This window comes from Notechis scutatus, chromosome 1 (assembly GCF_049901735.1).
Source record: "Notechis scutatus isolate UNSWTSFEM ecotype Mainland chromosome 1, rNotScu1.2, whole genome shotgun sequence".
In the NCBI taxonomy this organism is placed as follows: Eukaryota; Metazoa; Chordata; class Lepidosauria; order Squamata; family Elapidae; genus Notechis; species Notechis scutatus.
Window position 1 is genome coordinate 62,701,892 of NC_142009.1, and position 25,240 is coordinate 62,727,131.

Genomic DNA, 25,240 nt, shown 5'->3' on the forward strand with positions numbered 1-25,240 from the left:
TACGGATTGCAGTTTTGATCTATCTGGAGCAGGCCAGAACTGGAAAAGCTACTTTAATTAATCCTTGCTTTGGAAAGTTCACCTCCTGCCTGATCTCAAACTATGAACAATTATCTTAAGATGTTAATTTGTTAAGCCAGCCTTTTGTTTTACTACTTCAGTTTTTGGTGTGAGACATATACAAAGATGAAGAACCTGAAAGTCAAATCCCTTAAAAGCCACTCCACTTTTTCAAACATTCCAAAGCTTGTTTTGAGGATGAAATTGATTTTCACTTTTTCACTGCTTTTGATTAATTATTGTTGTGGGAAGGGAACCTTCAACAAAGCTACCTATTTGTGGGATGCAGTCTCTAAGGAGCTGGCCATCTCAAATCATAGGGCAAAGCAAGCTTAATCATAGGCTGTTTCTAATCCATTCTTTTTCTGTAGCAAAGCCCTGCCGTTGGAAACCTTTATAAACTTATAAACTAGATATGCTCAGTTCAGTGTTATGTGGCAGGGGAAAAAATCCCATACCTCCAATAATACATGCTTAATAATATCAGCATCTATTTTCATCTGCATGTGAACTGTTAAATAAATTAAGGAATGACTCCTCTGGTATAGGAGACATAGAGTTTAGTCCTATGGGAAACATGTGCATGTAACTATTCGTATCTTTCAGATATTTGTGTTTATTAATGTGTTCTTTCCATCCATCTTTCCTAATGTCTGGGGCAATCTTACTGACTGAAATAAGGTTCTTCACATAGCAATTTATTTATCTATCAGATATATTAAATAAGGTTCTTCACATAGCAATTTGTTTACTTATACATATGATTTATAAATAGGATAATGTCCATGAATTTATACATTTACATTCAAGCTTTCATTACATATCTGAATGTCCAGATGGCAGCTAATAACATGAAATGGAACACAAATTTAAATAAAATTTCACCCATGGAAAGATATTTTGCATTAATACACTTTCTATTTTGTCCACTGTGTAATCCACCATAAACTCACTGAATAAGACCTACTTCTTCTTTCTTTGGTCTCTAGTCTCCCCTGTTGTGGAACCCATTTTCCAGGATATTCGGCAAGCCATGGGACGTAGTGTAATCCTTCGATGTACCATGTTAAAGGGAAGCCCTATGAAAGTGGCCACAGCTGTCTGGAGATTTAATGGTAGTCTTCTAACAGTGCCTCCAACAGAGCAGCAAGACTATTCAGAATATAAAGTGGACAGTGTAAGCCGGGAGACTAGTGGCAATTACGAATGTAGTATCTCCAATGATGTTGGGGTAGCGGTTTGCAAATTCCAGGTATCAGGTAAGTCTTGTAAAGGACACCTGTCCTTTTTCTTGTTTAGTGGATACTAGTATGATTAGACTTGGCTAATGATTGGTAGATGAATGAAATGGAAAATTTTCCCATAATGAGACTATGCTTTAAAAAAAAAGGAGTTTTTACCATCTCTCCATTTACTGAGCAATCCCGAAGCAGCAGAGAGATAGTGCTGGGGCAGAAATTGGACTCACCTTCCTTGTAGGAATCTCCACTGGATCAACCAGCTTTTCTGCAAACAGAAGAAAAGGGCAAGTCTGGATCCAATACCTAGTTGATAAAATGAGGCAGAAAAATTGGTTCCTATAAGATGCCAATACTCACACTTCCCTTCACCTGCCTCTTATGAATATAATTGTTCACTCCAATATTAGTTTCTGTATTATATTTTGCTATCTTGTCTTTTAAGTTTGGAAGCCTGAGGGCAGTTTCTGTTTTTTAATTGATAGAGTTGATTAATTAAAAAATAGTCTTTATGCCACAATGCATCATGTAATTAAATATAATTCGATGATTTAAAAATGGAAAGTTTAACTCATGTGTATCATTGTTGTTTCCATGACATCTGGGCTTCAGGGATCTGAAATATTATTTGATCCTTTAATTCTGTTTTCCTGCAAAACTATCTCGGAAAATGAGTGGCTAGTGGTCAGACATACCCTTTGGACTGCCCTGATTTTTTATTTTTATTTTGTTTGGCTCTTTGTACTGATATACTTTGGCCTCCTGCAGCCGTACAACCCTTTAACTGAGTCCTTTCTTTGCAGTCAATATGAATTACTTTAGTCAGCATTTTCCAGTTACTATAAAAGTGCTAGGTAACTTTTACACCTTAGCACAACATCAGGTGCATACCTCAAGGAAGCCTTCTCCACACTTAAGATATCAGGCTTGTACTAAAAGAAATGCCATCTCTGCACATTTAAGTAGAAGTGTATGTGAATTTAATAAAGAAATATGCCAGTTCTTTCATCTCCCAATGGTTGGTATAGCTGCTTGTGTGCAACTTTCATTCTTTCAAAATCTATATTAATATTTTCCGCTCTGTCTATAGCAAAGTTCATGCATGTGGATTTAGAGGTGGGGTCCAGCATTTATTTAATTCTTCTGTGTTTTCAAATAGTTGCAAAGTGCTCCATGAGTGATTTATATGAACAAGAAGAAAATTATAAAGGATATAATGAACTTTATTATTATATCACCAGAGATGGAGTCTTCTATCTTGACAATCAATTAATTATAAAAATAGGCATAAGATAATGATGATCGTCTGTTCTGATTTTATTTCTGAATTTGTTATGAAACTTGACTTAACAATCAATACATGTTGAATAGGCAACAATTAGTCTCCAAGGTGGCTCTGAATGTCTGCATACACAAAAATATAAGTCAATAAAAATAATAAGAAAAGGGGGTTCAGAAGTAAACATCAATATTACTATTCCCAGTTAATAAAAATAAACGTGGAATCATTTCCATTTAATTAGAGCAGAAAAGAATGGCTGAGCTAGTAATTGGGGTGGGTAAAGAAGAATGGAAAAGAAGAAAACTTTGAGAATAAGAAATACCTGCACAATGTATTGCTTGTCTTTTAATATTTTCACACTGTATGTGTTTTGTGATTTTAAATTGGCCAATGCAAGCATGTGGATAGGGTTTTCTGTGGAAAGATTTTGCTTTGGAGATAAACAGTGGTATTTGGGACCATAGTGTCTTCCTTGTGAATCAATAACAAGGGGTGAGTGAATGGAAGGACTTTATTGGTAATCAATCTTTAGGGTACAAAAGGCTCCCAGCACCACATTGTGGCCTCCCAGCATCCAAGGTTGCACTAGAAATATTCTTCAGCAAAATACAGATAGTCCTCAACTTACAACAGTTCATTTAGTGACCATTCAAAGTTACAACATCACTGGGAAAAGTGACTTATGGCCATTTTTCACACTTATGAGCATTGCAGCATGCCCGTGGTCATGTGATTTACACTTGGATGCTTGACAACACATTTATGATGGTTGCAATGTCCCGGTGGTCATGTGATCCCCTTTTCTGACCTTCTGACGAGCAAATTTGAAGGGGAAACCAGATTCGCTTAAGAACTGTGTTACTAATTTGAGAACTGCAGTGATTCACTTAATAAATGTGGCAAGAAAAGTTGTAAATGGGGCAAAACTCATTTAATTAAGAAATTTCTCACTTAGCAACATAAATGCTGTGCTCAATTGTGGTCATAAGCTGAGGACTACCTGTAGTGCTGCATTTGGGATGTTGCATTTTTGTTATGATTAACCCCCCCCCCTCCAAAAAAAAGTGTGGCAATGAAAGTAAGCCATTTTCACCTCCACATTACCTACCCCACCTCCTCCAAAACTGCATGAAATCAATTTGCAGGGGATCTTAGAAGGATGAAGTGGGAGAGGAGACATCTAGAGCACTCCTGGAAGGAAACTTGAAGAACACTTGACTGAACAAATGTAGAGCTGCTATTTCTTATCAACAATTTTAAGTTTGGGTTATTATGTAGCAGATGCTTGTTAGAACACCTTAGCTTCTTCATTTTCTATTACTTTTTCTATTCAAATTCCCAGAAGTAGGAGATGGTGGAAATAAAGATAACAATGTGGTTTAAAAAATACCTAAAAAGAAAATAAATATCTATTTGGTAAGATTGGTTGTCTATCACCTTCATGCTCAAAGCTCTTGATAAGTTGCTGGCATAGATTCTTATGGATCTCACTGACATATAATGACTTTCCTCCCCATTCTTTCCCTTCTTTCTTTTCATCTCATTCTCTTTTCTGCTTCTCAGCTAAAGCTTATAGCCCAGAATTTTACTACGATACCCCCAATCCTATAAGGAAGCAATCCAAGAACTACTCCTATGTCTTACAGTGGACACAGAAGGAACCTGATGCAGTTGATCCCATTCTTAGTTACCGTCTAGATGTCCGCCAGGTAAGACCTATAATAGCAGCTTAAACACAGAAATTCAGCTACTGCTGAAGACAGTTTCCAGACCATAGTTGCAGAGTTAAAACAAGAATGCTTTTCCCCTCTACCTACATAGATTAGAATTTGGTATTTGCAAAGCAGGTTAGAGCAGACGTCATGATGCTTCTTTCTTCATTTTATATGGCTGAGAAATCTGTTGTATGGCATACCTTTTAATTATAAATTCTGATGCATAAGCATTTGAGAACTAAGGAAGTCTGTTGAATCCTCTTGGAATTTCCAGGCTTTGTGTTTTCACTAAGGCTGTAACAAGAACAAAAACTTGTGTAGTCATTAGTAGTTTTTGTAGATTTTATAGGCCAGCCATTTAGAAGGGTGTGAATCCAGATTCTTTCCTTTGAACCAAAGGCTGTAAATTGAAGGGCACTCCAGATTCAAACTGCCAAGAAAATTCATTGACTGTTCATGTTGTGCAAAGCCCTTCTCCAAGCTGTTATAATAGTAATGGAACATTATTACCACCTTCTGAAGAAAAGTTTGGGACAAAAGAGTGTTTCAATACAGAATGAAACAGAATCATAAGGAGCACAACCAGGAAAAAGAAAATATTTGATATACTAGATTGTTGAAATAGATGCATGGATGCATACAAACATATGTATGAGTGCATGTGTTTGTTTTCTCAGCAAAGACCTGTGAATCAGACATACAAATTCCAAAATTTCTCAGCTAATATATCATTTAGTTAAACCCAGGTTATGAAATCATTTGGAGGGACTTTATGCCAAAAGGTAGATCTGTCTATGTAAAATAAGCAAATAGGGAGAGTCAGTATATGTAAAAAAGAATGGAACCACAGATTTTCTGCATTCTAAAATGTTCTTTTTCCTTGTTTTTCTTGATTGTTCTTATAAGATCTGTTGTTCTGTTTCTCTTTTCAATACCCTCTCTACACAAAGAAAAAGAGTATCTTTTCTCTTTGTAGAAAAGGCCAATCTACATTTTTTTGAAAGATCTTACCTGTAGCCTGTTTTTTGAAAGATCTTACCTGTAGCCTGCCCTGAGTTATGCTGAAGTTTGTAAAGTTCAGACCTGCTCACCTTAAAATCCCTGAGAAAGATTAAATTCTAAGAAATCAGGCTTGACTGCTATGATGAGAGCCAGAGTCTATGCCTGTTTTTCCATTCACATAATATTCTTTGATCCAGCAATGACTTTATTGGTCAAAGAAGAAATCAATATCCACTGATTTCTTCCTCCCTTCCATAATTCCTGTACTCCCCAATCTATTCTAAAGAATTAACCTTGTTCAAAAAATTGGGGAGCTTGGTGGGGAGTTCCCCTATTCCCCTATTCAGGGAAACATCCACTAGTTCATGGGCTTTCTTTAAATAGAATGGTAGAATCATATATAGTCCTTTACCAACAAAGCAGATAGCTGTGCAACATAATGGAATGTAAGTTGTTTTTTTCTCTTTCCAGCATTGAGATGTGTGTTCCTCTGGTGATCCCTGGGTGGCAAAAAATACTTTTCTATCTGCCCATTATCATTTAGGAAACATTAGTGTTCACAAAAAACCGCAAGAATGCCAAAATATGACACTTTGCATGTTGCATTGTCATGGCAATGATGGCAGTGGATACTTGTATTGGTCACAAATGTGTATGTCATAGAATTTGTATGATGAGATCATCGCTTGTATTTTATTATTTGCTGTCATTTGCCTTGTCCTGTGGGTGCCCATGTTGGGAAGGAGAAAAAATATCATTTCTGATTACAGATTGTATTGTTCTTAGTAGTTATTGGAACAGTTGCTTCTTTTGAGGAATATTTTAGCCATTTTGGGGTTAAGACTATTTGTTATGCTTGGCAACTTTTGTTTTAGCTGCTGGAATTTTGAGATGATTCTGTGTTCAAAAATGATTCCTTTGATAAATTGCTTCGGCCCACAGAGAAAAATATTTTTGTCATGTTTTGTTCTTTTAAGCAACTATCGTTAGGAATGAGGCTGACTAATGCCCATAAGAAACCAAATGTTTAATCTTATTATTGATCCAGCCAAAGATGAAACTAAAGATTAATGCCAACTAGTTAACTTTAGAATACTTTCCCTTTCTAACATATGTTATCCTGGAACCTTAAAAACATCAGTGAAATAATTCCCAAATAATCTCCAGTTTATTTATGGGAGCTACTATAATTTATCCTTTACCGTGTATTGAACTGCGTAGCCTGTGTAATTTTGTTCATATCTGGGCTTTCTTCTGCCTAAACCAAAATGATATAATCTGACCTTTTATTTTAAATTAGGAAATTTATTCTTGTTAATTCATTTTAATTTATAAATCCTTATTTGGTGACTGTCAGTAGAAACTGCAATGGTTTTCATTGAAATGTTTGCTAGCTATAAAATTCATATAATTAATGTTAGTTGTGTTAGGCTCTTTCAAATAATCTTTATGTACAATTCACATCTAGTGATACTTTTCATACTTATGCTAATATGACTATTAATTTATAAGAAACTTCTATTTAATTTCTTCAGTCTGTTTATTGTTTAACATCAATCTGGGCTATTTAGGACCTGGTTTGAGACCAAACTCTAAACCTATAACATGAATCGGCAGAACATAAAGATTCAAAGTAACCATGAAACATTTTTTCCAGCTGCTATATGTACTGTAGGTATACTATGGTTGGGTAAATATGTCACCTTTGTTTTCCTTTAACTTGTCATTTTCCTGATCACAAGCTTATTCTGGGCTCTTTCAACATCTGTTTCAAATGGGTTCCCCCTCCCTCACCCTCCACTCACTCACCTTTTTCTTCACATTTCTCTTCTACTGGATGCACTTTTTCTAATGTGCAAATATTTCACAAGCAATTTTCTATCAATATAATCCATTCCTGCAGGGAAAAAACATTCATGTCTGTGCATGTTGTACTTCATTAATGTACTTTATGAATATTTTTGTTGCACACTTTATTTTGACAGGGATGTGTCTTCTACTACAATATTATTTCAGAGGTATAAATTTGATAAGCAAATTTGTACAAATTCAGACTGGACAAATTTCCTATCCATCTGTAAACAGCATACTAGAGCTGAAGTATGCAAGAACAATACCAGTGTAGAAATATATAGTAGCACCTGGTATGTTCTACAGTAAAAATTATCAGTCCATTGTACAAGATGATGATCGTAAAGATTTAAGTCCCCCAATTTGATTTTGTAATGCTGAATTTGAACTTTACAGGAGAAACTAATTCTATTCAGAGCTCTCTACACCATAATAGTCTCACAGGATCTTTTTGTTGCCATTTTCTTCTTTATTAGGGATAATGCACTCTTCACTAAAGCGATGTGCAAAGATGAAGATTTTAAGGTTGATGCTTTTAAAGTTGCTAGGGCACATTGTGACAGGTAATAGGGTAGGAAGCTTGGAAGTAAAAGATTATTTACTTTTACTGTGGAGGACAGAACAATTTCAAAAGATCTGAGCACCTCTATTTTCTGGGTCAGACGGAATATCTTCTTTCATTCTGTTCTTTGTAGTGGCTCACTCTCTAGGGAACTGTCTGCTTCTGTATTACTTTCTCATACAGCGTAGAGCACATTGTCAGTGCTTAACAAATAATAACAATTTTACCAACACAGTACACAAGGGAGCTTCTTATAATGAATGTGCTTTGTCTGAGAGCAGCCTTGCTATATGCTGAACTTTGCCATTGTAATTTCCAACTAACCATGTGCAAAGATACAGACAGATTTTGTCCTAAGTAGGACACTTGTATGTAGAACTTCAGATACGTGGTGTGTCATGCCTCAGCTCATATGTGGTTTAAAGGGAGTCCAAATATGCAGCTTAATAGGATGAGTGGTGTTCCAAAATTCCTTGGAATAGTTCTTAATATTAATCAAATCTGTCAGATTTCTACAATAGCTATTTTCTTATTGAGACCTCACTTTTTGCTAGCTGTCATTTGACTTGGTCCTAAGTTACTTGCAGGACTATATCTCTTTGCAGATTCAGTCATGTCGAAAGAAGTATTGTAGCAGATCTTTCCCCATTTTGGGGAGGTTAGCGAGGCCCAAGACCAAATGTAATGTTTTTCCATTGTTGGACTGATCATCTCGAATGGCCTCCCGTTGTAGATTTGCTTAGTTCTAATCCTGTTCACATGCCAGAAGAAATTGAAGATAGAAGTCTTCCCAGGGGTATTTGGAACATGGTACCACTTAATTGTTGCTAGTGGGGTTAAGTGTCTTAGATTAAGTTCCTTGGCTTTCTTATTATTATAATACAGTTTATTTTGCTGCTGAGTGTCTTTTTGAATTGCAATAAGTAAGGGAAGGAAGGAAGGAAGGAAGGAAGGAAGGAAGGAAGGAAGGAAGGAAGGAAGGAAGGAAGGAAGGAAGGAAGGAAGGAAGGAAGGAAGGAAGGAAGGAAGGAAGGAAAGAAATTCTCTACCAAGTGGGTTTAGGATTAAAGCCTTCATTATTTGCAAAACCATATTTGTTATAATGGCAAAGTTAAAGCTCGAGGCTCATGCTTTAATTAGAGTAATCGCTGGAACCCTGACAGCTATTTATGCTCAGCCTTCCATCCTTCCAAGGTCGGATAAAAAATGGGGCCCCAGATTGTTGGGGGCAACATGCAGAATTGTGAACTGCCCAGAGGTGCTATAAAGCACTATGGGCAGTACATAAGCCTAAGTGCTATTGCTATCATGCTTCAATATTGGAAATCAAGCTAGTTAACATGTTGCTTTTATCAGTCTATAGAAGCTATGTATAGTTTTCAAAAATACTTTGTTTGGATGAAGTTCTGATGCTGAATTATCTGGCAGAGAAAGAAGAGGTCTGGATTCAAGAAGACAGTATATTTTATTATTTTTTATGTAATTTGGAACTTGCAAATCCTTTCTAATACAAATATAGCTGCTTAGATTTGATCTTCTCTTTAGACCTGGACCCTCACTGTGAGTCAGAAGACAGAGGTACTGGCCTCTCTTTCAGCCTGAAACTTTTAAAATCAATCTTTCCTACTATAACAGCACAGATTAGAATTCTTTAATTTTCTGTATTTTATTTCTTATTTTCTTGTGGCAAGGTAGCAAACCATATGTTTTCAATCTGGATTTTTATTTATACCCTGAGTACCTCTCCCCTGGGAGAAAGTACAAAGACTTGAGAATGCAATTGGGAAAAAGACAAAAAAAACTTTAGCCTGAAATGTATTTGCATGAAAAATATGCTTGAATAAAGTGGATGTTTTCTGTATATGTATCGTTCTTACTAATCAGTAGGAAAAGTTCAAAATTATATACCAGAAAGGCTACAGCAATTGGCTGCATCTAGATAACATTAGTTGATTTTTTAAAAACAACCACCCTAACCATTGTCAGAACTGGTTAGTATTTAGATGAAAGATGTCCAATCACATACTAGACTGGGAAGTTGAGAAAGCATCCTGAAAGAAAACAATACAAAGTCATCATTGTATTTCACCAAGAAAACTGGGTGGATGTGTCCATGCTGTCACCAGAAATAAAGCTCAACTTGAGTCAGTTGTTGTCTTACTCAAATAGATAAATTGCCTTCCTATAAGCTTCTTCTCCCATCAGTATATTGATTGTAAAATATGCCACTCTCAATCAACGTCTTTTGAAGAATTTTGAATGTGGGCAGTTATTACATACTTACAGGATTTACGTATTGCACTAAACATGTAGTTTGCTTAGATTTGTTTTACTGCATAAACTGCAATTGGTTGGGTTCGAGCAACGTAAGCTACTATAATGGTTTACATATCATAATGGCTGGTTTTATACTGTATTCTAAATCAAAACCAAGTAAACTATATATGAGATATGGTCTCAGCCAAGTTAGTGTGGTTTCTAGGTGATTTCAGGGATATTTTGCTTCATCAGTTTTCACTAATAGTTATGGTTGCTTTCTTCCTTCATCACTTATTCAGAGAGAGATTGGCTTGAAGGTAGATTTTCTAAGATACCTTTACAGTTGGTGTTACTCAGATACCTTCAGAAGCCTCTCTCTTTTATCAGACACCAGGATCAGTATTGATTGAAAGCAAAGAACTTTCCCAGTGAAAACTTAAGCCCCACAGCATCCCGCGTTCTGATTCTTTGTATATCATAGCCAAAGGTTGATCATGCTCATTCAATTTTGAAAATTCATGATTTTCAGCTACTGGATGGATGCTAGTTTTGTTTTGTTTTTGTCACTTGATAGATCCAGAAGTATCCATAAGTATCCTCAACACAGAAAAGGCATTGTAGGGCTTGATGATTCTGAACAGTCCACAATTAAACCAACCTTGCCTAAAATCAATTTAGGGGAGGTTCTGCTAAAGAATGAAGGCATTTTTAAAGTGCATTTTTAAAGAGGATTGAGGGACAAAAATCACAAAGTCATTGGTGCAGAAGTGGTCCTTAATCTTGGTTATGCCCACTGGAAAAGAAAAACAGGAATTCTTGGGATTTTCCATACAAACTTAAAACTTCGATAGAATAATGTGTGTCTTTTCATGGTGTATTTTCCCAAATAAAAAAGAAACAAAATCTCTCTTTTATATAATCCAGTTTGAGTCTTGGATGCTCCACAGGCTAGAGCATTGACTGAATGTCTCCATTTTTATTTCATTTAGAAAAGCTTCCATAGGCTTTTCTAAATGAAAATGGGCCATAGGCCCACTTGCTGAACCAAGACTGCACGTCAGATTAATTCCTACCAGACACCTAGTGTTTCTTTAATGAGAGAAATGCTTGAGTGATTGTGAGAGCTGGAGGGAGGCAAGAAATTTCATTTGGTTTTGCTATTTGTTCTCTTCCATATTGGATAAACAATCCCTGTGGTCTACAAACAGGTCTTGGGTCTAGAGTTGACTGCTGTTCATCTCATCAGACAGCCAGAGTAGTGCTAATGAGGCCTAAGGCAATGGGGAGCTGGGCTCGCCAGGCAGAAAGACAGCTAATGGACCAGTTAAGACTTGCATGGGACAAGGGGAGTATTTCCAGAGATGTATTGATGAAAATTAGAACAGAGGCTGGGTGGTCTTCTGATGGCCAGTGAAATATCCAAGATTTATCGTTAAATGTGGATCACAGGCAGATTTTATCTTGCAATCTTTGGTTTATATATAGAGCAAAATGACATTAATGGATTTTAAGAGCATAGGAGCTGCTTTCTAGCCATGCACCCAAATTTCTATAAATTATTGAAATTTTCCCATATCCTTACACTTATTTGCCAAAAAAGTACTGCTTCTACATGTTGGTGGCTGGATCCCACAGCCTTGCTAGTAGTATGTCCTACATATAAATACTGATAGTTGTATAAGAATCCAGTAGGAAAGCTGTCCAGCTGTGTAATACATCCATACAAAAATGTAGCCATGAGTGACAAAGAAATATATTTTGAATATGTAGTTTATCACTGTGGAGCATGATTTTTCATTTTACTTATGCATGCCTTGGTTTGGTTTTATAGGACATTCTTGATCTTCCTATTTGCCTGAAAATTCACTCAATAAGTGAGCCAGTTGTAGTGTGTATGTATGCCTGTGTATCAAACATGCTTTTCTGATGCACTCTGTCCTTGAATAGAGAAATTTTCTGTGAAAAGATAGATTATTAATGGATGCATGCTGTCTGAGTAAAAAATATTGCTCCTCATCACTAATGGGTTGCTTTTAAAGATTGAAATAATCATCCACTCAGAACAAAGGTAATGTTTCCAAAATTTCCTGTACTTGCCATTGTGATATCGGCATCGAGTCCAATCTGATGACCTGTGTATTACTGCAAAGTGACTCATTCACTTGTTGATCCTAAACTGGCAAGCATCTTCTTGCACTGTAGGAAATACCACTCATCCTTTTAATTGGCCGTAATTCACTCTCAGTGACGATATAACATTGACAAAACTTATACTGAATTAGGTGAATTGTTTTCCTTCTGTTCTAATTTTTATGAAATATGATTTTTTTTTCATGCTGAGAGCCAGTGCATTATAATATAAGAGCACACAATAGATACAAACTCAAGGTAAACCACACCAAACTTGATTGCAGGAAATATGACTTCAGCAACAGAGTGGTCAATGTCTGGAATACTTTACCTGACTCTGTGGTTTCTTCCCCAAACCCCAAAAACTTTAACCTTAGACTGTCTACTATTGACCTCACTCCTTTCCTAAGAGGTCTGTAGGGGACATGCATAAGCGCACCGACGTGCCTGCTGTCCTTGTCCTATTGTTTCTTTTTATTTTCTTATATGTATCCATTTCATGTATTCATGATTATATTTATACTTATACCTGTTATCTTATAATCACTTGACAAAATAAATAAAATAAAAATAAATAAATAAATAATTGTTAAGGTATTGAATTAGGACCAGAAAGAACCAAATTAAGCTTATGGGGATGACTGTGGGCCAGTCACTCTTTCAGCCCAGTCTATCTCACAGGTTCTCTACAGAGGGAATGCTATAAGCTCCCAGAGGAAAGCCTAGGTATAAATCTAACAAAGGCATAATTAATCTATTTTATGCTTGAACATGAACGGTTGCTTTTATCCAGTCAAATCACTGGTCAAAGTGATTGTGCTGGTCTCTATGCAATTAGTGTCTCTCCACAGTTTGAGGCAGGAATTTCTGTCTCCTAGAAATTGAAGAGATCTTTTCCCTATGCAATACAAAAACCCTGGTGTCTAGCTAAGTTTTTCTCTAAGGGAGACAATTAATGAACCTACAGAAAAGACTAGTGTAGACCCACATGAGCAAATATCCACATGTATCCTAATTAGAGATTTTAATTACTAGCTGCAAGGATGACAAACAACAACAACAATAATAATGAATTTAATATTATAATAGTAAATGCAAAAGTAACATTACAATGTAGATCTTACCAGGAAGCAATGTCATAAGTTACCAGGTTTGCAAGTAAAGTCATGATGTATATCTGTCATCTATTATTTTCTCTTTCCCCTCATGAATATGTCTGAACCTAATCTTTTATTCTTTCATACATTCCTGTCCAATGTGGTCTGTTCTAGATGCTTATTTTGATGAAATTCTACTGTTATTCCAATGGAATACATGTGCACGGTTAACCTGGATCTAATTTCTCTGGAATTGCTGTTTCCTTTCCCCATAGTAGTTTGATCACATGTTCAAATAAACGAAAGCATTATTTTAAAGTTTGCAAAAAAAATATCATTCTGACAGTGAAAGGAATATAACTTTCTCATGGCACCATGAGAAACAGGGGAAAATGCTTCTGTTAATTTGCAAATATAAACTCCAGAGAAATTAGATACAAGTTGTACTTCTTACAAGAAGCAGCCTCTTCAATATTGGCCACTTATGAATGTGCTATGAGAATAACCTTGGTCTGGTAAGAACAATTCATCTCCATAGCAGGAACAGCTGTAGAGAAAGCCTCTCAGAATTGACCCTGCTGAGTTCACTGAAGAGGCAAGCATTTCCAGACTTTTAAGATTCAGTTACTGTACCTTCCAATAAAAGTAGTATTAGTATTCTTTGTTGTTGCTTTCCTGGTCCTGATTACCTGGAAGGGCTAACATCACTTCACTATGAAAGCTACAAAAAACTCCCTGCATTAGTTTAGATGCTATAGTTCTCTTTGGAAATGGCTCTAGTTGGGATAATAAATGCAACCATAACTACAACATGCAAACACACCCTCCAAGACTGCAGTTATTTATTTTCAGTAATAGTTTCTGCAACCATGGCAAACCTGTCAGCCAGCAGAATTGAACTAATTGTCACCATTAACCTGTAACTTGACACATAAAGAATTCAGATCATATCGTTCTAATTAGTGTGTTAATGTTTCATTGAATACAGTTGTAGCACAACCTGTGATTTGAAATGCATCGTATAGTTAGCCTGGAGAAGAGAAGATTACAGAAAGAGAGGCATGATAGTTGCCTTCAGATATCTAAGCCTGCCACACTGAAGTAACCCTGCCCAGGTCTTTATTGTTCCAAAGAGCAAGAATAAAACAAATATGTAGAAATTGATGTGTAGTAGATCGCTGATCAGCATTATGGAATGGTGAAAACCACTTGATAGTAGGACAAACTGCTTCAAGACCTGGTAGAATCTCTTTCACTAAAGGATTTTAAGTGAAAGCTGTATGGAGGTCTCAAAAACATTTGCAGTTTCATCCTGCTTTACAGATGCTGAATTGAACAGGTTGTTGAGCTACCTGATTTCCAAGATCCCAACTCCCTCGATAATTTATGAAGCCAAACACTACTGTTTCTAAATCTGGGAAATTCATAAATAGTGGAGAAGGAGCAGCTCATACAAGCTGGATGTGTCCTATCACAACATAGGATGCAGATCTGTCTTGTCTTCTATCATCCCATATAAAAGTCCTACTAAGAGGAAGATGTGTCTTTGCTAAGTCTGTCCATATAGGTAAACTTTACAGAAGGCCCAGGGAGCAACAAAGTCATGCCCTAAGCACAGGGCTTCTGTTTAGGAAAATGTTTTTCAACCTTGGCAACTTTAAGATATGGACTTCAACTTCCCCAACTTCTCCAATCAGTAAGGGAATGAATTGTTCCACTGAACTGAACTACTGAGAAGATACTATTTTAAATGCAGGGATACAGCAAGGATTACTCTAAACTGAGGGATTACTCTAAACCTCCCTCATTGAGTATGTGTGCCTGTGCACATCTACATCAAGCAAGAGCATTTAACTTCCTTGGCAGGAAAATGAACACAGCAACCATCTTTCTCCCATCAGTTTCCCTTCCCCTTCCCCTACCCAATGAAGTCCTTGTTCCCTCCTTCCCTCTCTCTGCAGGACAGAGTGAATTTACTTTGGAAACAAATAGGTTAACTTTTTGTCAGCTCAATGAGATCACAGGCTTTCTCTACAACTCCATGATCACCAACTGCAGCACATATGCCTGTTAGGACAAACTAGTGTCCGTGACAGCATTATTTTGAGGGTCAGTGCTTGCACTTTATTTATTTATTTATTTATTTGTTTATTTATTTGTTTATTTATTTATTTATTTATTTATTTATTTATTTATTTATTTATTTATTTGTTTGTTTGTTTGTTTGTTTATTTATTTATTTATTTATTTGTCAATCGCTTACAAGAAAATAAGTATAAGTATAAAAATATTTATGAATATTTGAAATGGATACATATAAGAAAAATAAAAAGGAACAATAGGACAGGGACAGTAGGCATGTTGATGCGCTTATGCACACCCCCCACAGACCTCTTAAGAAAGGGGTGAGGTCAATAGTAGACAGTCTAAGTTTAAAGTTTTTGGGGTTTGGGGAAGAAACCACAGAGTCAGGTAGAGTATTCCAGACATTGACCACTCTGTTGCTGAAGTCGTATTTCCTGCAATCAGGTTTGGTGCTGTTTACCTTGAGTTTATATCTATTGTGTGCTCTTGTATTGTTATGGTTGAAGCTGAAGTGTTCATTGACAGGTAGGACATTGGAATGTATGATTTTATATACTATACTTAGATCGGACCAAAGGAGGCATAGTTCTAGGTTTTCTAGGTCTAGAATTTCAAGTCTGGTGGCATAAGGTATTCTGCAACGAGTAGAGGAATGGAGAACTCTTCTTGTGAAATATTTCTGGACTTTCTCAACTGTGTTAATATCAGATACATGATATGGGTTCCAGACTGATGAGCTGTATTCAAGTATTGGTCTAGCAAACGTTTTGTATGCTCTAGTTAGTAGTGTGATATTACCAGAGAAAAAGCTACGTAGGATTAGGTTAACAACTCTTAATGCCTTTTTGGCTATGTAGTTACAGTGGGGTCTAGCAGTTAGATCTTTAGAGATGAGTACTCCAAGGTCCTTGGTAGAGTTTGGATCATCAACAAGGTCTTGACTATTCAGCTTGTATTTTATTTTCTGATTTCTTTTTTTTGCCAATGTGTAAGACAGAGCATTTATTTGTTGAGATTTGAAGTTGCCATTTGTTGTTTGACCATTCTGATACATAGTCGAGGTCTTTTTGAAGGGAAGCAGTATTGTCTGTGGTGTTGAACAGCTTTACATCATCAGCAAAGAGAACGCAGTTGCTCTTGATATGATCAAGAGGTCATTTATGTAGAGTATGAAGAGAGCTGGTCCTAGAACACTGCCTTGGGGGACACCACTGTTGACAGGTACAGAATTTGATAGGATGTTCCCAATTTTCACCATTTGTTGTCTGTTTGACAGGAATGCTTCTATCCAGTTATGCAGGTGTCCAGAGATACCATAAGATTTTAATTTTAGGAGTAGTTTGTCGTGTACCACTGAATCAAAGGCTTTACAGAAGTCTATGTAGATTGCATCTATTGCTTTGCCCTGATCGAGTTGTGTAGTCCATATGTTTTTGCAGTGTAAGAGTTGCAGATTACAGGATAGGTTTTTTCTGAAACCAAATTGTTTATTAGAGAGTAGATCGTTTGTTTCTAAGTGGAAGATAATGGATTGGTTAATAATTGATTCCATGACTTTACAGGTGATGCAGCATAAAGAGATTGGTCTGTAATTTTCAACTGGGCTGGGGTCTCCCTTTTTGAAGATGGGGATGACCGTGGCTGTGACCATAGGTTAGACAAGGATGAAGATAGACTTTAATGACAACTTCCTGGGATTTTTAGAGGTTTTAGTGCTAGAGGTTACAGCTGAATTCCTCTAATCTGGCCTGTGCAGAAGAGAGCTGGAATTTTTCACACTTATTTATTTATCACAAGTCATATATTTGTCTGAAGTTTGTTTTTTCATTCAGCTCATGCTGTAAGAGCTCATAGAAAAGTAAGCAGTCCCAAAGGTTGCTGACAACTAACATGCTGGCAAATATACAAAGAAAATGGAAATCACATGAAAGAATAAGCAGCATGGTACTTGTAAACAGCTTCCTTGATATCCACTGGATTCCCTGTGCCACCTTAGCCAAATTTCTTTTTGAGATGGTTTTATTCTTTTCAAAGAAGAAGGTGCTAGCAAGCCACAAAATCAATACTGGTTTTCAACATTTTTATTTACAAAAATGGCCTTGGACCCACATAAGCATTTTTACAAACTAAAAGTAGTGCCTAACTCTTGTGCATTGTTGAAAAATGTGTCCATTTAACTGAAAAAGACAATGAGGAAAAACTGGTTGACAAGAAACATTCTAAAGGACTGGAGAAAAGGTTGGGAGCAACTTTAGGAATTTTGTGCTCTTTTGCTCTGTTGTTTTCTGAGTAGCTGCATTGACACCAGCAACCTTTTTGCATATGTGAGATACTGTTGACCTTTTGAGAGAGGCAAAGGCAGAAAACAACTCATTGGAAATCTTGGAATGAACTTAAATGCAGATATGGTAAAAGTTTCTCCTTATTTTTCCAGGTTAAATCTCTCCTTCCATCCATTATTCCTTGTCTGGCCTACAGGTGCTTTAGAAAATAGCTTGACCCCTTCCTCCCTGTGGCAGCCCCTCAAATACTGGAAGACTGTTATCATGTCTCCCCTGGTCCTTCTCTTTATTAGACTAGCCAAGCCCAGTTCCTGCTACCGTTCGCTGTATGTTTTAGCCTCCAGTCCCCTAATCATCCTGGTTGCTCTTCTCTACTTTTCCTAGAGTCTCAACATCTTTTTTATAATGTGGTGAACAAAACTGGATGCAGTACTCTAGGTGTGGTCTTACTAAGGCTTTATAGAATGGTATTAGTACTTCCCTTGATCTTGATTGTATCTCTCTGTTAATACAATTTAGGATTGCATTAGCTTTTTTGGCTGCTGCTGCACACTGCTGGCTCATATTTAGCTGGTTGTCCTCTAAGACTCCAAGATCCCTCTCACAGTTACTGCTATTGAGCCTGGTTTCATCCAGTCTATATGTGTACCTTTGGTTTTTCTTGCCTAAGTGTAGGACTTACTTTTCTCTACATTGAATTTCATTTTGTTAGATATGGCCCAGTGTTCTAGTCTGTCAAGATCTATCTGGATTTTGAGCCTATCTTCTTGGGTGTTAGCTATTCCTGCCAGCTTAGTATCATCTGCAAATTTGGTAAATTCCCCTTCTATTCCCTCATCTATGTTGTCAATGAAGATATTGAAGAGTACTGGGCCTAAGACAGAACCTTGTGGCACCCCACTGCTTACTTCCCTCCATGTAGACTTAGATCCATTAAGGACTACTCATTGAGTACAGTTTGCCAGCCAGTTGCGAATCCATCTGGTGGTGGTGCTATCCATTACACTTTTTTCTAGCTTACTAAGAAGTAGGTTGTGGTCTACTTTGTCGAATGCCTTGCTGAAATCTAAATATATTATGTCCACAGTATTTTGCTGGTCTACTCATTTAGTCACTGTGCTGAAGAATGAAATAAGATTGGTTTGGCATGATCTGTTCTTAACAAACCTGTGCTGACTGCTAGTTATTAGTTTACTTGTTAGATGTTGGCAAATCTGTTTTTTTATTATCTTTTCCAGCATCTTCCTGGGTATTGATGTTAGGCTGATTGGTCTATAGTTTCCTGTTTTTTGTTTTTTTTTCCCCTTTTTTGAAGATGGGAACCACATCAGCTCTTTTCCAGTCCTCTGGTAGTTCCTCGGTGTTCCAGGATTTTTGAAATATATGGTGCAGTGGTTCTGAGATGACCTCTGCCAGCTCCTTTAAAACTCTGGGATGTAATCCATCAGGCCCCGGTGATTTGTTTTCATCAAGATCAGACAGGTGTTCTCTTACTATTTTTTTTGCTTATTTTAACTTTTATTTCTGGTCTGTCTTTTACAGTTATTGGTGAGTTGAGCTATAGTTTCTTTTTGTGTGAAAACGGATGCAAAGAATGAGTTAAGCAGTTCTGCTTTCTCTCTGTTGACTGTAACTTCCTTGCCATCTTCTCTCTTTACTGGACTGACTGTTTCCTTGATTTTTTTTCTTGTTATTTATATGTTGGAAGAAACTTTTTTTTATTATCTTTGACTTTTGTTGCAAGTCTTTGTTCATTCTGAGCCTTTGCTATCCTGACTTTGTCTTTGCAGATTCTGGCTCTCTGCTGACATTTGCCTTAGTTGTGTGTCCTTCTTTCCATTTTTTGTACTTGTCCTTTTTTTCTTTCAATTTGCCAGAGAGATCTTTGTGCAGCCACGCTGGTTTCTTCTTGGATTTCTTGTTTTTCTTTCTCAGTGGTATTGTGCTGGTCTGGGCTTCTATGATCATACTCTTTTCCAAGATTCTTGAGTTGTTTTCCTCTTTAGAATTTTCATCCATGGAATCTTTCATCCATGGAAACTCTCTCTGAGTTTATTGAAATCAGCTCTTTTAAAATCCAAGACTCTGATGTCATTACGTTCTGTTGCTTGTGTTTGTGTTATGTTGAATTCTGTATGACATGGTCACTCTCACCCAAGGTTCCTGCAGTTTCAACTCCCTCTATCACTTCTTCTCTGTTTGTAAGAATTAAGTCCAGTATGGCTGTCCCTCTGGTTCCATCCTCTACCTTTTGGACAACAAAGTTGTCAGCTAGGTTGGTTAGGAACTTATTTGATTTCTTGCTTGGTGTAGAATTAGTTTTCCAATTGATATCAGGATAATTGAAGTCTCCCATTACTATTGTTGTGTGTTTCCTGCATATGTTTGTTAGTTGACTGGCAAAAAGGACATCTATATTTTCTACTTGATTGTGTGGCCTATAATATACACCTATGGCCATGTCATTCTTTTTTTCTTTTATATTGACCCATATGCATTCTAGGAGGTTTTCATCTTTGGTTTCATGCATTTCTGTAGCAATACAGTGGTCCTTTACATCCAGTGCAACTCCACCTCCTCTTTTATGGGGTCTGGTTTTTTTGAATAGTTTGTATCCTTCTACCAGTATGTTCCAGTCATGAGTTTCATCCCACCAAGCTTCTGTTATTCCAATTATATCATATTTCCCTTCATGTATTTGTAGTTTGAGTTCACCCTGTTTGTTCCCCAGACTTTGTGCATTTGTATATAGGCACTTGTGATCTTTATGTCTGACACTGTGTTTACTGTCTACATAACCTGTGTTGTGCCTGCCTGCCCCTACTTTCTTACCACCTGTTTGATTAGTGCACAAGGCGCTCGCTATTAAATGCTTGGTTTTGGTTGGCATCAAGGTTGATAATCTTACCTGCACAAACATCTATTTTGCATGTACTGATATCCTTATTAGTTTTAGGTTGCTGGGGTCAGAAATGTTCTGAATCCATTAATTCTCTGTCCCTGCTGTTCAGTATAAATGTTTATCCAGGAAATCTGTGAATTTAATGCCAAGTAACTTTGATGGATGCAAACCATTTCTTTTGTACAGTTTTTCATTGGACCAGCTGCAGACATCATGACTAATAAAACCAAAACCTTCCCTTTTACACCACTCCTTTAGCCACACATTAAACTCTGCTACGCGCTGCCCTTTCCCTTTTTGTTCCTTGTATACTGGTAGAACTTCTGAAAAGATAAGCCTACAGCCCATATTACTAAGTTCATATCCCAAGCTCTGGAAGTCTTTCTGAACAGAAAGTACATCCTTCTGGGATAGATCATTTGTACCAACATGCATAATATCATAAACATCACAGTCCTTGGTGGCATTCTTGACTATCTTAAGAATTTGCTTCTTGTCTCTGCTGGCAGTAACACCTGGTAGACACCTGACCTCTTTCAAAACCTCAATATCCTTTCCTAAATTTACATCCCTTACAACTGAGTCCCCAACCAGAAGGTGGCTTCTCTTTTGGATGTCTTGCTCTTCTTGTGTGACTGGTGCGTAACACCTAATTGACACTCTCTCCTTTCCAAAGTAAGTTCTTCTTCTAGGACCATGATCCCCAGCTTACTTGAGTTATCATTATCACAACTACCTTGACCTGTCACCTTAGTGTCCCTATTAAGGTCAGCAAGGGCACTATATCTGTTATGCTGGGACACAGCAAAACTTTGTGTTTATGGTCCACAGCTCTCACCCTGCCAGATCTCATGGTTGTCCATACTGCCCTTTTCCTGTAGGATCTTTGTGGTAGTGGGGCTGGTAGCACGGAAGCTCAATAGATGGCTGGATTGGGTACCTAATTTCTGCTTGGAGAGCACAGATTAGAGATTCTAGATAGGTAATCTGTCTATGTAGACTGGTAATTTTTTTACAAACAGGACGAGTTAAACTGAATGATTATATTTCTACTGTCAAGACACTTAGCATTGGCACTCCACAAGGTTGTGTCCTTAGTCCACTACTGTTCTCCATCTATTCATCTGATTGCACAAATAAACATCCCAACAATAGGATAATGAAATTTGCAGACAATACTACACTTGTAGGTCTTATTTCTGGGGATGATGAGTCTGCATATCGGGATGAGGTATTACAGCTATCCGCTGGTGCAAAAATAATAATCTTCTATTTAATATTAAGAAGACCAAGGAGGTTATAGTGGACTATAGGAAAAAGAGCAGACATTCAGCCACTGTATATAGAGGGAGTTCGTGTGGAACAGGTGGTTGAATGTAAGTTTCTCGGACCATCATTACAAATAACCTGACCTGGAGTGCAAACACCGCTGCTTTAATTAAGAAGGCACAACAACGGTTCTATTTACTATTGACCCTTGCTTAGGAAACAACAAGCTGGCAGAGTCTACCCACAACCTTCTATCGGAGTTAATTGAAAGTATATTATCCTACTTGTAGGTTTTACGCTGCACTAGTGGCAGAGAAAACTCTAGAGGAAGGTGCTCAATCTCCATTCCAAGGCCATTGGTGCTCAGTGCCGTCTGAAACACTGTCCAAGGTCATGTGGCCAGCATGATGTCACAAGTGCTGTTACCTTCCCAGCAAAGTGGTACCTATTTATCTACTCATATTTGCATGTTTTCGAACTACTAGTTTGGCAGGAGCTGGGATGAGGACAGGAGCTCACCCTGTTGTCCTAGTCTGTGTATAACGCCAAAGCAAGTATTATATAAATAAGTCTAGGCAAAGGCTTGTGTGTTCTACTATCACCTCTCATCCTTTAGTGTAGTTCAGGGATGTCCAACCTTGGCAACTTTAAGACTTGTGGACTTCAACTCTCAGAATTTCCCAGTTAGCCATTCTTAAAGTTGCCAAGGTTGGACACCCTTGGTGTAGGAGTACAAAATTATGGACAACCACTAATTAGTAGCCAAAATTTATAGGTTTTCTGTGTCTCCTGTATGGCGATAAAATATATCTCTCCATACAGATTTAAGTTGCATTCACTACCAAAGCTATCAGATGCTCTCTCTCTCTCTCTCTCTCTCTCACACACACACACACACACACACGTACATGAACTCTTTAAACTGCCCTTGTAAGAAAGCATTTACAGGAAACTGAATTGACCCCAAGTGGTGAGCAGAAGACTGTGAGAAACCTCTGGCCCTGTAAACCAAATTTCTTCTATTCACGGATGCTGACCTAGTAGGAATGGGTAAATAATAGGGTCACATAAATGGGTTTCTCTAAAATTCCAACCTCACTGCCTTTTTTATTGTTATTTTTATGCCTTTTCCTTTATTTGCCCTGCTCTGTGGTAGATCAAAGCTATATGCATTATGGTTCTGCTTTTGCTCGTGGCTACAAGTAAAGTATTAAAGTTTTGCTCATGGAGGAGAGATCCACTATTTATTTGTTTGTTTGTTTGTTTGTTTATTTCCCACCTTTATTATTTTTACAAATAACTCACAGCAACAAACATATCCAACACACCTTCCTATTTTCCTCACAACTACACTGAGGTGGATAGGAGTGATATAGTATATTATTACTTCCATGCAGGCAAATAAAATTACATTGTACCTTCAAAGTGATTCGGTTGCTTCAGGTGAGCCAGGTTTTGGCCACACAGCATTTCATTTTGGGAGCCAGTATCTTTTAGTTATAACTGGCTTCTTTTTTTATACGTTCTTCATATACAGTAGTTCTTCATGAACTTATAATCAAGAATTGCAGTTATCTCCAATCAAGTAAAATATTGGGTTTTGGCTTTAACTTGTTTGAACACTTGTAATACCAAATTAGAAAGTCAAAAAGTTCTTATTTTTCCAAACTAAAGACTGTTTTACACTGTAATGTCATTCATAGTTCTTTCATGCATTTTAATGCATTTTCTCTATCAGCTTGTGGTTTTATATTTTTATTGGTTGCTTACTTTCACATGTATAATATATTCATTCCTGTACACTTTTTAAAATTGGCAAACTATACTACATTTGCAAAAACGTAAATATCAAATTATAAAGGCATTTTGATTTCATGTATTTGTTCAAGAAATGCAAATTAGCCATGGTTGCATTGAAATACAAATTAACCATATTTATCCACTATTGCTATGATAAAATATGATAAAGGGGGAAAAGTAAATTTTTCTAATCATTCCAATAGTTGACATGCAAAGAGATGAGTTGGAACAGAAGTCTCAAGATCAGAGGCATCCACAGTGTGTGTTTGTATGTGAAGGGTGGGCTAATGATGAAAGCAACTTCATACCACAAGGCCTGCTCTTTTTGTGTGTGCCCCATGACACTGTGAACATGTATGAAAAAAGCCATATCTTATACTGTGACGGCAAGATCATGCTTTTAACATTTTGAGGAAAGCTTTCAATCCTGCAGAAATCCTTTCTGATTAGGACAGGGCAGAAAAAACAGTGTATTTATGCTGGGATTAAATGCAAGAGAAGATGCAACCTCATTCACAGCAAATTGAGAGAGTAAATTTTTAAACAGGGTAGGGGGTCTTGTTTTTTTCCTCAGCAACTTGATTCTTTCCACCCAATATTTTCTTCCCTGTTCCAAATCATTCTATGCTGCTAGTAATAGAAGCACTGACCAAGATTACAGTTTTACTTTTCCCTATACTTTTGACCCAGTCAAAACATATTTAAAAAGTATTAAATTAATTACATCCTATTGACTGTTACCTATGATCTTCTGGGAGATTATGCTTTATATAGTTTTTTTTAACGTATTGATATTTGAATTTGGGGGGGACTCACTCATAATTAATTTATTTTATTATTTACATATGTATTATTTGTATCCCCCCTTTGTTATTTTTTTACAAATCACTCGATGGCAAACAAATCCAACACCTTCTGTCAGGCATGAATAATGTCAGGCTGTGCTCCATTCAAAATCGTAGAAAGAGACCATTAGACTCCATTGTTAATAGAGATAAGGACTTTTACTGGAAATCAAGTGGTAGCATGAAAGATCTGAGAAATTAGGCACGAGAATCACACATACAAAGTTATGACAACGTTCCCACCCACAATAGTTCAAACTGGCCATCCAATCTGAGATGTGGGGCATTTTCAGGTGGTGATGCAGACTTCTGGCCATTGACCTCAGCCTAGATAGATAGATAGCTGCAGCTGCGCAGTAAGCAAGTAAGCATAAACAAGAAAACTTTCCCAAGTTTTACCAGCTCAAGCCTCCAGCACATTCCCCACCACCACCAAGCCTAATGTAACCTTCTTTCCCTCACCCATCCCCGTTACTATGGCAGCAGGAAAGACAGGCAGAAAAAAGGTTCTTGAAGGCTGACACCTTCCTCTTCCTATTTTCCCTACAACAACAACCCTGTGAGGTTGTTTGAGCTAAGAGAGAGTGACTGACCCAAAGTGACCCAGTTGGCTTTCTTGGCTAAGACTAGAATTTAAATACAATTTAAAATCCCATTTTCTAGCCTGGTTCCTTAATCACTAGACCAAACTGGGTCTTTATTTAGTTCTTAATATCAAAACAAGTCTCTCTTATCAATATGCTATTGTTAACAACTTATTTATTTTTAATTAGATTTTCTTTTCTTTTTAGTATCTTAAGGACTGTATTTAAACTTTTTGATTCTTCACTTATCTTATTTTCCTTTGGTTCTTAATTTCCG

At 37.0% G+C, this 25,240-nt stretch overlaps 1 protein-coding gene across 2 annotated transcripts in view; it reads left to right on the forward strand.

Annotated features, from left to right (window-relative positions):
• The window catches only part of MDGA1 (MAM domain containing glycosylphosphatidylinositol anchor 1), a 345,745-nt gene that overhangs the window by 226,192 nt on the left and 94,313 nt on the right, over positions 1–25,240 (forward strand). For both annotated transcript variants that reach the window (XM_087965585.1, XM_087965576.1), the window contains exons 9-10: positions 1,050–1,319; positions 4,144–4,289. In XM_087965585.1, the coding sequence (XP_087821711.1) occupies positions 1,050–1,319; positions 4,144–4,289 (416 nt within the window). The remainder of the gene's footprint in view (positions 1–1,049; positions 1,320–4,143; positions 4,290–25,240) is intronic.